Genomic DNA, 16,603 nt, shown 5'->3' on the forward strand with positions numbered 1-16,603 from the left:
ATATTGTAATAACTTGTACTCACTTTAAGCTAATTATTATTTATTCTTGTTGAAGTTGGATTAACTGAATATTTTGTTAATCTACATTCTACATTATATTCCTTAATATATATGTAATATATCATAATATAATACTATTATTACTATTATTGGAGGTAGATTTTGCAATAACAAAATAATTTTTACCGCCAGCTGATAAAACAGACTGACCACTGATAAGAATGCGTAACGCTTGCGCAAATCTAATAGGTAGTTCATACTATAAGTCGTTGGTTTCAAGTTCACCGTCTACATACACTACACATTGACATATCGACATATCTATATACATTGTGTATTTGTGTGTGTTCTGATTACATCGCTTGTTGCAATTTATAGTGCAATATTTTACGGAACAGTAAGTTTTGTATTCAATAACAAATCAACTATTAAAAATAAGTATAACGAAATACAAATCGGTAGCTTAATATCAAGTTTTTGACTAGAAAACTTTTTTTAAATAAAAATCGTTTCTTTCATTATGTCTCTTTTATTTAATGTAAGACTAGTTAAATGCATAAAAAGAATTTTGCCTGTTGTTAAACATATTCTGATCAATTATAACAATCGACCTATAATGTTTTCTAATTCAAAACAAAGTATACTAAACTCTGTTCAAAACATATCCCTTTTAAAAAACCCAAATGCAACAAAATCAATAATCTTTGGATTTTCATTACTTGGTTTATTTGGACTTGACGATAAGAATGAATCGGAGCGTAAACTAATCTATACCATTAAAAGAGGTCTATTGTATTTACAAGTAAGTAAACATTTAACTAATTTAAAATATAGCACTATTCATTACATTTTCTTTTACCTCATCTTGATGATCCTGGTTACAAATTGTAAGTTTATTTTCATAGAAATAAACCAAACAGATAATATTATAGTGTATGGTATTTGCTTTTATAGCTAAGTCATGAGACAAAATATTTTTCATTAAATCATTAAATTATATTACAAGTAATGTGGTTTTATATATAAATTGGTACCTAATAAACAATTATATAATATGAGCATTTACAAAAATTAATAGTGTAACTATGATACCTTATTCTACACTTATCGAATTTATTATAAATGATATGGTATAGGTACATTTATTTTGTTTATTTTTATCTATATTACTTTCTTTTTACTTGAGATAATAGACTTAATGGCAAATACTGAAAATTTCAACATTAAAATTGCTTATTATTGGTTCATACCAATGTTATTATTTATTTTGACAAGCATCCATGAATATAGGTAACATATACAGTCATACCTAATACTTTATAATTTTCTACATATTGATTTAATTATAATTGTAAATGGACATATATATGTTTCTGGATATGCTTTAGCAACTCTTGTATCTTATTTTTGACTGAGGCAAAGAATAAGGATTACTTCTTATACCTTAAAGGTTATATTAATATATTGAAAATTTTACCAACAATATAAACATAGGCGGAACCAGCTTTCATGTTCAGGGGGTACAAATATTTCAGAAGATCTTCCTCTCTCCAGAAATAAATACTATATATTATATTCCTTTCAATAAATTTGATTTAATAATACAAGTTGTAGTATATAATTATTTAAAAAAAACTACAAATAACCAAGTTAACTATATCATATAATACACACAATAACTTTAATTAAATAATAATCTTTCAATTTCTTATTTATATCTACCTATTGTACTTATATTAATATTATTCACAATATCATATGACTTTTATTCTCAACTTTAGTTTTAAAACCTTTAATCACTGCATCGGTATCAACTTTTATTGCTAATTCTCATTCTATACTGAGAAGCATCAATGTGTTTAATCTATCTTGTATCATTATCATTTAAAGTTTCGATTTTATAATAAACAAATTGGAAACCGACCTTTCCCACATACAACTAATCACTGGTATTATCATAAACATTTGAATAACTCAAAAAAAGTTACTTAAATACGACCTATGGTTAGATATTTTTAACCATATTAATATATTATCCTACCATGAAGTGATTTAACTTTTATAGTATCATTTATAAAAATCAATTTTTTGGTAGTTCAATGGAAACCATATTTAAATTGCAACTTATAATTTTTTGCTTAACTCAAATTAAAGCAGTCTTTTGGGATGATTAAGGCATGCTACTGCATACCCTGCACACCTTGTGGCTCCTTATTCATAACTAATAAATTATAAATATTAATATACTAATATTGTTTTTTATATTTTAGGATAATAATTACAATGCTTTTGAACATACATTACACGATGCTCTTAAAATAGCCACTGATTTAAATCATTTTAATGGTATTACATATGTATATGATATCTTAGCAAATGGAGCACTTACCAATAAAGATTATGATAAAGCAAAAGTATTATTTATTAAAGTTGTTCAACGATTATATCAACAAGGAGGTGTCGATGAAGATCTTAATATTGTACATGTAAATTTGAAGATTGCTAAAATCTTAGAAATTCAAAAAGATTACAAGTGATTATTATATTATTTATTCATTCTGTTATTAAATATTATAAAAAATAGTAAAAGTATCAATTTATTAATAATATGCTTGATTGAATTTAAAATATCTTATAATATTATTTAAATAAATTATAAGTATAAATGCTAAATTGCATAAAATATAAATTTATTTAATGGGTCAATTGTGTTTAAATTAATGTATGAATAAACGATGTTCAATAATTGTTTATACAACTTGACAGTATAATCCTAATGATATAAATAAGTACTATAGAATAACTAAATATTAGTTGTTTAATCAAACGAAAATCAAAATTATTTAAATTAACAAATATTTATTAATAAATATTAAAAAGCTGTATACTTATTTTGTAACTAAAGATTCTTCCATTTTCATCACAATTTTCAATTTACATGTATTAAGTGATGTTAACTTATACATAATACTGTGTTTTTATCTTGATTTTAAATATGAATATTGGTATATTATAAATTATACAACATTCTCTTAAGTTATGAAAAAAATACAGTAAAACTTAAAAAATTAACAAAATTATAAGATTGAATATAGTATTTTTATTGTTTCTAAATCATAAATTAATTAATTATTATTTTGATTTTAGTAATATGAATTTAAACTTGTTTCAGTTCTTCCAGACTTGGTTTCGAGTTCTGTTTAAACATTTTGAAGAAAAAGTATGAAATTGATCCAGAAAATGAAGATGTCTTAGGTTTATATTCTTTAACATTAGATGCATATGCTCGTCATTTAATGAATCAAGGAAATAATACGCATGCATGCACTTATTTTAAAAAGGCATTTGACATTAGTGTGAAGTTAAATGGTGAATTGAATGAAATTAATGTTATTTTGCTGAATGATTTAGGAACTATGTATTATGTTCGTGGAATGTTAGAAGAAGCATTATACTTCTTTGGAAAAGCGGAAAAAATTGGGAAACATTTTCCTGACATGGAAACATTTTCAACAATATATGTAAACCTTGGTAATATTTTCTTAAAACAAGGATTGTTAAAAGAAGCAGAAAAACATTGTGTAGAAGGAATGAAAAATGCTAAAAGACATCATTATGAAATAGGAAAAACAGAAGCAGCCAATTGCTTAGCTGACATAAAAAAAGCTATGGAGTGATTTATATCAATTGAGTTTATTTTTTGTTTCTTAAGCCAAATGTTTATTTTCATTTTACTTTTTCAAATTACTAATAATTATTTGTTTCGTTAATCTTCATGATTTTTTATATTATGTATGTAGTGTAGACTAATTATATACCAGAAAAAAAATTGGATGGCTATAAATCATTAGTTATCAAAATTAAAAAATATTTATATTTTACAAAAAAACAACATTTTGAATACAGTTCAATTATAAAAAAAAGCTTTTTAATGTATGCTTATACTAATGAGTTTACTCATTTTGTATAATATAAAATTAATAGTTGTAAGTGACAATTTTTACTGGCTGATTTTTTGAATTTTTAGTTATGGCTCTCTTGTTTATTAATAATCGAAATGTTGTTAGTTATCTTAAGTAGCAATTAAACTTATACTATCTTATTTTATTTAATATTTATTATAATTTATACAATTCTAGTCAAAATAATTACATATTTATTTATTTTTTTTTTTGTTAAATATTGTTGACAAAATGTTTTTTTATTATTTATATTTATTTTACAGTTTATAACTTGTACAATAACATTTTTTATACAAACTAGTGTAATAAAAATTTGTTAATAACCAATAGAATAGATTACAAATTTAATTGATTCATTAACTCATTGATATTCAATAGTAATATTAAATGCTACTACTATTAAATATTTATAATTTTTTATAGAATAAAATATATTAAATACATTAAATTGTTATATTTATAATCAAAAATAAATTAATTTCATTCATATAATACTTTATCATTATTAATATGATAAAAACTATTACTACTATAATTTAAGTTTCAAAATATTAGCTAATAATTATATAATATTTTTATTTATTTATTATTATTATTATTCTACCATTGTTTTTTATTTGTTTTACTTATTAAGTATTTATATGTTAGTTATTAACAATAATTTCAATGTGCAAAATAGTCAACAAAATTATGATGTATATATAAGTGTTTTTTAATTTTTAATATTTAATTATTTCTTATTATTTAAAACTAAATTATTGTAGATTGTGTATATTAGTTAAATTACAACTAATTTAAATATATATATATATATATATTTTATTTTAAGTAATTTACCGAGTTGTTGATTATAATTTCTCTTTATGTTAATAATAGTTTAGATGTTTATGAAATTGTATGTTTTCTTCTTATTGTTTTAATTTACTGCTAACCTAGAAACAAATCTTGTTTTTATATTGTTTTTTGAACTTTAGGTAATTCTAATTAAGAATTTAATATTCAACACCTATGATTGTTTATCATCAGTGTAATTTTTTCAAATGATTTAAACATAACTGTTTTAATTTTTATTATTCCTTAAGTATTTAATGGTTTATAAAAGTGTATAGAGTTTGATAAATAATTAAATAATTTTCTGTGTGTGTATATTTAGGATTTTTTGGTAAAAATGTGTATTTAGAAATTTTTAGTTATATATATTCTAGTGATTTTAATTGCATAAATATCTGAGTTTGATTAATAATTTATTAAAAAAACCTCAATTTTAGATCACCAATTGGAGATTACAGAATTTGTTTATTCTATTGAAGTGCAATAATGTTAATGTACATATACATGAATTATTATTATTATATATATATATATATATATGCATTTTTATTATTTTAAAACACCTTTTGTAGTCATAGAAATAAGTTTATGATATAGACTAACTTATCAAAAATATGTTGTTCTTATTTATAAAAGATGTAAAACACAAAATAATAGTAATAATCTTTTTGATAAAAATACATTTTTATGAACTAAATGTGATTTCAGTACAACAAATCATAATTATATAATTTAGAGCTAGGTACCTATACAAATAAATATTCTGTAAAATCATATAATCAATAAATAAAATTATCTTATTTTATTTTATTTATTGTATACATTTTAATGCCTTATAATTATACAAAACATACTAACATGATTATAATTTTATTTTAAAATAATACAATACGGGGACTTAATTATTATAAGCTGTATTTAGGTCTAATTTTTAGTTCTAAAATTAATACAAATTTTATTTTGGAACAATTATAATATTTCAATTTTTTTCATATAAATATTATTTTAATGAAATTGATAAGCTATTATAAATATTTTTAAACAAAAGTAATACTACAAGTTATTGTATTAAAAAAAAACTTAGAAGACAAAGATAATACAGAATTTACGAAAAATTAAATGATGGTATATGCTATTACCTACCTTGCTTTAATATCCATGCTGGTTTAAAAGAAAGAATAAATAATAAAATCAAATTAAAAATGTGAAAACCCCAAAATTAGAAATTAGAATTAAATAACAATAAGAATCTAATATAGCACCATTAGCATCACCATAAATCAATATCAAATTGTTATTAAACAAAACATTAAAAGAGTATTTTGATTTTATGACTATGGTTCAATTTTTTCTTTAACTAGTTTATGACTATTCAATTTAAAAACAACAAAATTTGATGATGCACAAAATGTAAATTTGAGAACAATTAATTTTGTAACAGATAAAATGAAAGAATGATAACTATAAACGCAAAAATTGTTATATAAATAAACAATAATGTTATTGCTATGAAAAATAAAGATTTTAATTATAATTTTTGAATTGTAATTTCAAAAAAAGAAAAAGATAAAATTAAAAACTAAAAATTACACAGAAAATTCCTAAACTTCTTGGTAAAAGTATAGAAAATATTAAAAATTTAAAAAAACGAATTCTAAGCGATAAAAAATAATATAAAATCACCAATCTGAAAAAAGAAAAAATTATGAATGCAATGAAGAAATCTTGTTTAGAAGATGAAAATCGGCCAAATAGAAAAAAACAGATGAATTGAAAATAAAATAATATAAAATTTTGAATAAAACTCAATACTTATATTAGTAATAATTAATGATACTAGTTAGTGGTTACTTTAAATCATACATTTTATGTTTATATTTATATCCGTAAAACGAAAAATAAAATTAAAAAATTTAAATATTATTAATTTAAGTTGTAAAAAAGATATTGAAAAAGTCACAAATAATACATTTTATATGTTTATAGTTAGGAACTTGGTTCATAATGTTATAAGTTCTTAAATTCTAAAATACAGTGTAAATTAATAAAATTATAAAAACTTTATTTTTAGAGAATCTCAATCTGATTTTTTATTTGTAACAATTTTCCTTAAGAAATTCAAAATGACATTAAATATCTATTTTAATTAAACACAATATCTTTTTTTTGGTACAGATTAAAATATTTTTTTTATCGATTCGGATAATAGGTACTTGGTTCTTAGACGTCTCGTGGTGGCTGTGCGCCGACGTCGTGATTCCAAGGAATGCAGGACCGCCGGCTGCTTTCTTTTTATTTTTATCTTCATATAGTCATGGTGCCAGATCGCTGGAATGTCTACCCAATTTTCTTTGCAGTCTACCCAGTTGTCGTCGTTGTCTATTGTAGAGCGGCAAAAACTCAGTATGAAATTCATCGTGCACAACCAGCTTAGAATCCAAAATAATAGCTGTCGGGGGTTTATATTAGACATATTTTCATAATAATAAATGTATTTGTGAGAAAAGAATAAATTATAACAGCATACTTTTTACACATATTTATAAAAAAATTATCATTGTAAATATGCGTTCAATAAAAGTATAGAACATTGGTATTATGTTATATATTTTATGCAAATTAATATTATGATCACTCATAATGATACAAAAAATGTGTCTCCTGACAAGGCTGTAGCCTTGAAATATTATTATTATTAAATACCCCATCAAACACATATATTTTTTAATTTCAATAAAATATTATAATTAAATCAAAATTTAAAAATTGTTTTCAAATACCAACTAATTTAAAGAAATTTACAGTCATTATATATAGTGACTTTACGTTAATAGGTACAAGGCGATACAAAGAGTATAATTTCCCTAAGACTAAATTTCTAGGGACGTCAAATGTATAGATTTATTTATATTTACACGTTACCTAACCTACTTAAAAATATATTTTGAACATTAGGTACCTACATGACAAAAGAGTTAAATAAATGCACTGTTAAAAACCTTAGATATCTGATAGATATGTCCATCTTGGTGGTCGTCAAGGCATTTAGTATGCAGATCATTTAAGATTAAAAATTATAATACTTGCCATTTTAGAATTTTTATCTACCTACCGAAGTACCGATTATAATTAAAGGTAAGCTATTAAAATTTTAAGCATGAAATAAAATCAATGATTATTAAAAAATTAAAAATTAATAACTAGACATGTGCTTATCTACAGTGTAAATATACAATATTTGTAGTACCTAAGCACTTATTTTTTAGTGATGCTTTTGAACCGGCCCCTCCGTACATTTAACTGATTTAAATAATATTAATACTCTTCACTTACTATAGAGACTTCGTAATACGGTTGTACAGATTTTTGGCTAAAAACAAAATAATATCAAATCACTGTGTTTTTGAGATTGCAGCTAGTGTGGAGATTAGTTCAAATATTTATACTCACAAATTATTGCGAAAATAGTCATTCACTGATAGTTTTGATATGTTATAATATACATTTAGATAGCAGTTAGTAAACTGTAAACTGGTAACCATCGATCGTACCAAACAACAAACATCGTACCAAATCAAAAATATACGGATGTCCACTAAACGCTGCGACTGCATTCCAAACACAGCACTAGGTATTTAGAAAATAATAATAATAATATTTTCTATATTAAATTATAGTTCAAAGTTCTACAAAGCTCATCAAAACTACGAAAATCTGTTAATTATTTCGCAGTTAAATATTAAATATATTAAAAATTCATAAAACTTTTAATTATTTTAACATCGTATGTTTAAACAGACACAATTTTGACAGCATTGAATATTAAATACTGATTTTTCTTTATTTTGTCATTATTAGAAAAATTTTAATCGTAACTGTTGAAATATTTCATTATAACTTAAAAACTATTTTACATACACATAATGACATTTTTAAAAGACTAATTTTAAACTATTTATAGCCGTTTGAAATATTTGGTTTTCCTTAATGTTGATAAAAAAATTAGGTTCGATCAAAAGTTTGAAAATTTGATACAAGATTCCGTGTGGGTACCTATATTATGATGTTCTTATAATAATTTAAAAATAAAAAATTCAATATGCATAAGCGTTTGAAGTGAAAATTTTGACAAAATTAGTTTTTAAGCTATTTATAGATATTTAAAATGATCAATGATATTTGAAAAACTCAAATTTAACATACATTCTAATCACAAAATTATTTACATATTTTTGTGACAGAACGAAAATAAAACGTACATCATATTGTAAAATTAATACAATCATCGTTCCGCTCAGTTTAAAACCGGCGAGGTCGCTTTGCTGTATTATAGAACATACTGATATTGGCTTTGAGTGTAATTTGTTGTTGAGTATATTTCTATACTGTAATGATTTTATTAAATTTTATTGCGTATGAATATATGGTACATGAAATACGATTCTACTATTCTTGTAGTATCAGCCATTATTTCCTAGGATATTTTTTATATTAGTAACTGTAATATAGTTGACTGTACTTTTTTTTTCAAAAAAATTAGTGTATGTACTTACATATATTATATATTTACATTATTGATAATTATATATCATATATTTATATATTATTGAATATTTTTGTCTACTTATATTACAGCCAATACGACGTACTGATCGATTCGTAGAGGAACTTGAATCTTTTCGAGACAAAGTATATTATTGTTTACTAAGAAACACATGGCATTTTCAAAATATTTTTACATTGATTTTAATTTTATAAACGTTTACAATGAATCTATTAACGACGATCTACAGTACGTTGATATAGACACTTGATAGTTACTATACAGCAGAGCAATTTCCTCGTATTTTTTTTCGGAACTTTTATTCATATTATTCTATGTGCACACCAGTCCATGTTTCTTATAAAAATTAAAAATTAAATGTTGTCAAAACGATTAAACCTAGACTATGATGCTGCCCGTGCAGATCCTAAAATCAAGTATTTAATTTTTCGCGACACCTAAGAATATTTTTTTCATGTATATGCATATATTTTAAGGTACCTATGCCATGTGTTTGTGAGACTTCCGTGTAGTTACGACCTCCAAGTTGAAAAGCGCTGGATTAAGACATACAATTTTCAACGTGAATAAGTACATAAAAAAAGCTGTTCAGCAACGGAGACGCCCTCTCTCCCAAGTATGCGCCATTGTACAGCAGGAACATTGGATTCCCATTTCCCGGACTCAAGTTTGTAAATAATCCAGCTATTATTTTTATTTATTTTTTTATAAAAAAATTTTATTTAGCTTATTAGCTCATCTCAAAGTAAAACATGTAAATGCCCGGTACAATCTAAGACCCTACATCAGTAGTACTCTTGAAATACAAAAAAAAAAAATGGATTTATTCGACGCGTTCGCGATGCGATGGCGAATCCATCGCACGCTCGCGCTGGCACTATATACCTACGCTCTAATACACATGGCCGAGCCGATCAACAGTAATGGGTTATTCATGAAGGTGTTGACACAATTCTCGGTCCGGTACTCGAAAAGCTCGTTTAGCAGTCGCGTCCAGTTGTCTTTACCTGACCATCCGCGTACGGTCAGTGTTGCGTTGTTCAGGAAAGCGCGGTATTGGGACTGGGCATACATAATCATGCCACCACAGGCCAAGCTCACGGCAATCGTCATGGCATACCCGGCCATGCGAGTCCTTTGCATCCTGGTCGGCAACAAGTGTGTGTCCGTCAGTCGGATATCGTCCATTTTTTCAATCTCGTTTTTATTCGCCGATCAAATGATATTGTAGTGGGTTAGTGATTACCGATTACACATGATTGGTGCGGTTACGATATAGAAAAAAAAAACGTGTTGGTAATCAAATGTGGAATACCGAGATCCAATATTTAAAATTATTTTATTTTATAAATTATATTTATCAAGCGCTTTTTTTATTTCTATAACTTTTTACATAATTTGCATATTTTTAATATGTCTATAGTGACTATGGTTACGTACAAAAAGCTTCAAGCGTTGTTTTTTTTCAAAATTTTAAAATGAGCGATTTTTGAGATATTCTGAATTCTGTTCTCAAGTTCACCGTTGTTTCATTGATATTATTATATTTTTTGTTACATTGTAGGTGTATTAACTAGATCAAATTTACTAGATACCAGAAACCGAACACTGTATGTCTGTATATATAGGCCGTTAACTACAAGATAATAATTATTTTTAATTTGAATTAGACTTACACAAGCATACCGTTTTTTACTGTTAATTAAGTGGGACCAACTTATCTTTCGTTCATACAAGGCTACAACTCATTAAGTAGTAACTGCAAACTGCAATTAATTTCATATAATATGTCATAAATTTCATGATGTGTTATAATTATAAATAATATAAATTATACTTATCAGTTTATTACACAAGTAAACACGTCTCACACAAAAAATTAATACAAAAAAAATTATAAAAATCAAGACATGACGCTGAGATTATGTGTTGGTAACCCGCTCTTGTAGCGGAACTTCGCATTTTTTATTCACATCCAATTTATACATTTTGTTGTAGGTAATTTTTAACATTAATGTTTTATTGAGACTTGGATATTCTAAGTATTCGAAATACGAATTTGGTCTATAACAATCGCCTAAGTACCCAACCTAACAAATTTCTGTGACTTAAATTTAAAAAATGCTGAAACACAAAGGTATAATAAGTATCTGCAATTTTTTTTATAAGTATTAGAAAAACAAATACTCACTAAATTTGATTTACATATTTTCACTGTCAGTATGTCTGATATTTCATTTTGAAAAATTCAGTACTGTTCGATCATAAATGTTTATTAATTATGATCGTATTATTATTGTAGTGCCCTAATTCCTAAAGTAATAATAATATTATATTTGTACTAATTACTAGTTAAAACTATTAGAAACTCAATAAAGAACGATTCGTGGCTGATTCAGAATTTCAGTGTAAATATATAAAATTATATATATATTTTACTGTTTAATCAAGTGGACGGTATTATTATTTACTAATGTACATCTATTAATGTATACAGTTTACATAACATTATTATTATAAATAATAATAATAATAATATATTATATAATATTAAAATCATTACGAAATTCATTATTTCATTTCGAATGTTTATGGAAAAAGTCGTGAATCGTGATGCGACACTATGTATCGGTAGCGCGCTCTTGAGAACAAATTATCACCTTTTTATTTGCATACAAAATGTTTATTTTTTTGGAATATCTATGTTTATAATTAATATCATGACACGGGTTTTGTACTCTTGTTACTTGTAAGTATTCAAAACACGGATTCGATAAAAAAAAAAAAATCACCTACTCATCACTTATAAACTAAGACTAAGCCTAATAATTTTTTCTTAATTAAATTGAAAAAAATCTAAATTTTGTTTTTTTCTAAATTGATCATTTTCAACATCTATACAAATTCAAAATAATATATTCGAAATATTTAAATAATTTAAGTGATTTATCGGTGATAAGAATCTTAAAAGTGAATATCTGTTGCTTGATAAGTTAACTTTTATATTATACACTATATTTAAGAGTTAATAATTTATGAAGATTTATATAGATTTAATATATCTGTATACATCGTATTTTTATTTTATCGAAGAAACAAAATAGTGTTATGGACAGATTTAAGATAAGATTATTGAACTTGAACTTGACAAGCTTTAAAGTAAAGGGACAAGCAAATACATTTTAAGGTAATAAAAATCGAAACTATACAATTAAAATAGATATTATAAATATGAATACAATTTATTAAAGTAGATACCTATATATTTTGTAATCACAATATTTTTAAAGTTATTAATTATTTATTATTTTTAAATTTATGGATTTACATCTTAGTATAGTAGTAGGTATCCTATAATAACCCTGATCATTAATTATTATTGATACTTTTTAATTTTAGCTAGTAAAATGTATACAAAAAGAATTAAATTTATAATATAGGTACTAATATGTATTTAAAAGTTATAGGATTATTTTTGTTAGAGTAAAAAACTTAGTAACAATTGTAAAAATTTAATACCATAATATTTTAAAACATACAAAAATAAATAAATAAATTACAAAATATATTATAATTATAATTATTTTTATAATTAATGAATATTTATTAATTCTGTTTTTTCTCTCTTTATTTTTATTTACTGTGTAATTTTTCCGTTTTTCATTATTCACTATTGTCTAGCATCTACTGCAATTTCAATAATATTATCATCAACATAATTTACTTATCCACTTAGTTAAATTTGTGGTACTTAAACGTGAACTAGTTCATTTTTAAAAAGCCTTTTCATTATAGCAATTTAAATTTTAAATGCTCTTGAAATTTCTAATTTGCTCAGTTTTTTTTTTTTTTTGTTAATTTTAATGAAAATTGTTCAACATCTTTATTATAACTTTTTTATTTTAAGCTTAACTTAATATTGTCGTATACACTGTATACTGTCTACAAAAAATTTTTTTTAATCATTTTTATGTTTTCAAACTTTCTTAATCCTAATCAGAAACATTGTTCACTTTAATTTTTATTTTTGAAATTTTTTTAGAACATTATGGATGTGAGTTTTATAATATAATTATATCATGCATAAAAAAACAAAAAAGTACAATAATAGGTAGGTACTATACAGTATATTAGTGTTTCTTGACTAATATGTTGCCAGATAAGTCCAAATGTGTCGCAAAGTATCTATATTAAATATATGACACAATTTAGAAATATTTGTGTGATGATTTAAAATAAATTATCTGTTATTGACATTTATCATTATTTTTGTCATATTTTTTCTTTGTTACCTATTTTTAAGTTTAAATTATAAATTGAAATTAAATATTATTCATTATCCTTATTTTTTTATTATGTGTCATAAAGTATAAAATATTTTAATAGCGTGTCACTTTAATACAAAAGTTGAGAAACATTGAAATAGTGGAATGTATTATACTATGTAGGTATTACTGTATTAGTTATCTTGAAGATTTAAACGAAGGAACCCACACTTCTATATTTTAATGAGTAATCAAAAAATATCATATTGGCAATAAATAATAATAAAATAGATAATTATTATCTTTAATAGAATTTGAATGTTTTTAATTATTTAGTTAACCAATAATAATTTTGAATTAATTTACCTATTTAAAGTAGACATGTATAAACATATAATATAGAAACTCCACGTTTTAAAAATAGTTTCTATAAATAGTATAAATTAAACTAAATTTTTAAGATTAAATGCTGTAACTTAAAGCAAAATGTTTATTAGGTATCAATTATTTTATAGAATCTGTGCATTTTGATTTTTGACACATGTTTGTGAACTATTTCTACACTGTACTAAATTGAAATGACTGCATTGATTAGAAAGATTATTTTAAGTTTTAAATATAAATTATAAAGCTTTGTTAATATTTTTTAATTTTTATTATATATTATAAAGTTAACTTTTTGATAAAAATTATAATTAAAATATAAATAATATATTAATGAGTACCTACATAATAATTGTTGACTAATAAATTGTATAAATATATTATATGAATGAAGTGTTCATCATATTAAGTCAGTAAAATATAATTTAAATCAATAATATGTGTATTATAATTTTTCATTTTTTTTTTTATAGAAACTAAAATTTGAATTCTTTGATAGAACTAGTAGTAGGTAATACAAAATAATTTGGTATAATCAAGAATACTTCAATAATTGTAATATTTTAAATCCTAATTTGAAATTTTTACCAAAGTTTATTTTGCTCTTTACTGCAAAATTGTATTAAGTTAGAATTCTTTTTCACTTGTATCTACAAATGATTAAAAACAACCTTTATTTCAAATGTTACTCATGGGTCATGGATCTCAATTAGTTTAGTTACCTATGGTATTGATTATTTTCTTATTGGAATAAAATATTTAATATTAACTAATGGAAATAATATGCTGATTAACAAACAACATTTTAGTTGACTGTAGATAAGTTATTGATTTAAAAGTTTTTATAATTATTATAAATTATTTTTTTTTTTAAATAACAATTTGTTTATTTTTTACCAGGATCTGACCCTGGCTTTCTTAATTTATTTAAAGTAAAAACCAAAGCTTATTAGTAATTAAGCTTAATTCGATCCTATCTGTGTTTTATACTAAAGTGTATTAATCATATGCCAATTGTATCAACTATCCTAGTCATCAGATAAAACTCCTGAAAACATATTTTAATTCGTCATTAAGTTTACTTGTAAACGATATTTCCAATTCGTTGTAATTCAGCTCTTAAAAACCTTCAAAATTAAATATCTAAATAAAAATTTTGAATATTATTATTTATTAATATTAAAACGTTAATTATATTGATTATTGAAGTGTATAAAATGAATTAAACAATTTTTAAAAGTTGTTTTCTAGTTAATTTCACGACGAATTTAATTATGTTTTCGAAAATTATATTGGTTAAATAGATTAGTTAATACGCCTGATAAATGATTGATGCTTTTTATTAAAAATAAAAAGCAAAATGAGTAATATTCGTGTAACGCGTTTTTGACATTTACGTATATTGTATATACATTCGAGCGGAAGCGTCCGTTTATTTATTTAATATACAATTTACGTCATACCTACTACAATATAGTATACTACTACATTAATGATCACATACTACGTACACACATAGAATATTGCCTATATTGAACTCCTTAAAAGTTAATGAAAACGACAGTCACGGATGGTCAGTCTAGTTCACGTTCAACATTGTAGAAATGTAAAATCGTTGGAAACACTGGAAACGTAGTAGAAACATTTGGAAAGTTTGTAGGTTAGGTTCTAATTATTTTGGCTTGTTATTTGAAAAAATATTCGGGAGAACTCTGAATTTATGTAGCAGGAATGTATGTTGTGAGTGATAGTCGACGACAATTGTCGCTGCCGCCGCCGCCGCCGCCGTCGACGATATAAAAAACGAACGATTAGCTTGTACGCCCCTGGTACTCTGGACTCAATTTTGTCGGAGTCCTCGATTTACGCAATCGACCGTCAATAATAGTTACTTATTATTAGAACGTCCTAGATTGCAGCGGCTCCCTAACTTTTTTTTTGCGTACAATTATGATTAAAAATTAAACGATCCAAATTTTACATACGATATAGTTAAATACATTTATTTTAAAAAATAAGGCAGTAAAATAGTACAATATAATAATAATTATTATTTATTTATTAATAGACATTTATTAGTTTTTTAAAATAAGATATGAATAAAAAACAATTTTTTCAATGAAAACCATTGTAGGTTTGATATTGGCGGTGAAATATCTAGTAAATAGTTGTAATTATTTCATAAATAATATTTTAATAAGTAATAACTATTAACTACTTCAAACACAATATTTATTTTTATTTTCCGTTCTACCTCCATGTGGCCTTCCGCGTACCAGTATCACAGTTTGAAAACCGCTGTTCTAGAGATTTCTTCACCACTAAATAGACGTTACTCACCCATCTCTTTAAGAAGTTTGAATAATTTTTCAGGCAATTTAATAATAATCTGAGAAAAGTTAGTTGTAAATGTATTTTACCTATGTTATGAAATTTAATATTTTAATGACTACAAAAGTTTTTGTTGTATTGTTGTCTTATTAATTCATCACGATAGAACGGTTTCGCACAGGAGAAAAAACCGATGTAATACTCAGCTAGTAGTCCAATTCTTGAAATCGTGAAATTAATTCTTGCATTTAATAAAACATAGATTT

The 16,603-nt window shown here is 23.9% G+C and overlaps 2 protein-coding genes across 2 annotated transcripts; one reads left to right on the forward strand and one right to left on the reverse strand.

The window, feature by feature from the left end:
• The first annotated feature begins 235 nt into the window (after positions 1-235).
• LOC112594915 (tetratricopeptide repeat protein 19 homolog, mitochondrial) lies at positions 236-3,736 on the forward strand. The gene is made up of 3 exons (XM_025339937.1): positions 236-802; positions 2,271-2,533; positions 3,173-3,736. The coding sequence occupies exons 1-3, from the start codon at positions 521-523 to the stop codon at positions 3,675-3,677; spliced, it is 1,050 nt and encodes a 349-aa protein (XP_025195722.1). The 5' UTR covers positions 236-520; the 3' UTR covers positions 3,678-3,736.
• Positions 3,737-6,969: 3,233 nt separating this feature from the next.
• On the reverse strand, positions 6,970-10,545 carry LOC112594916. The gene is made up of 4 exons (XM_025339938.1): positions 10,247-10,545; positions 8,244-8,420; positions 8,127-8,163; positions 6,970-7,242 (listed from the first exon to the last, which is right to left on the reverse strand). The coding sequence occupies exons 1-4, from the start codon at positions 10,543-10,545 to the stop codon at positions 6,970-6,972; spliced, it is 786 nt and encodes a 261-aa protein (XP_025195723.1).
• Between the last annotated feature and the right edge of the window lie 6,058 nt (positions 10,546-16,603).

The sequence above is a fragment of the Melanaphis sacchari genome, unplaced genomic scaffold (assembly GCF_002803265.2).
Source record: "Melanaphis sacchari strain LSU unplaced genomic scaffold, SCAv2.0 Contig247_pilon_pilon, whole genome shotgun sequence".
NCBI classification, from domain to species: Eukaryota; Metazoa; Arthropoda; class Insecta; order Hemiptera; family Aphididae; genus Melanaphis; species Melanaphis sacchari.

Bases quoted from the DNA above. Each gene is read 5' to 3' on its own strand.
- LOC112594916 (XM_025339938.1), bottom strand. From the start codon at position 10,545: ATGGACGATATCCGACTGACGGACACACACTTGTTGCCGACCAGGATG. The intron at 8,164-8,243 runs GTGAGTATAAAT...TTTTGTTTTTAG, and splicing joins GACTATTTTCGCAATAATTT to CCAAAAATCTGTACAACCGT. The intron at 7,243-8,126 runs GTAAGTGAAGAG...AACCCCCGACAG, and splicing joins CGTATTACGAAGTCTCTATA to CTATTATTTTGGATTCTAAG.
- LOC112594915 (XM_025339937.1), top strand. From the start codon at position 521: ATGTCTCTTTTATTTAATGTAAGACTAGTTAAATGCATAAAAAGAATT. The intron at 803-2,270 runs GTAAGTAAACAT...TTTATATTTTAG, and splicing joins GAGGTCTATTGTATTTACAA to GATAATAATTACAATGCTTT. The intron at 2,534-3,172 runs GTGATTATTATA...AACTTGTTTCAG, and splicing joins GAAATTCAAAAAGATTACAA to TTCTTCCAGACTTGGTTTCG.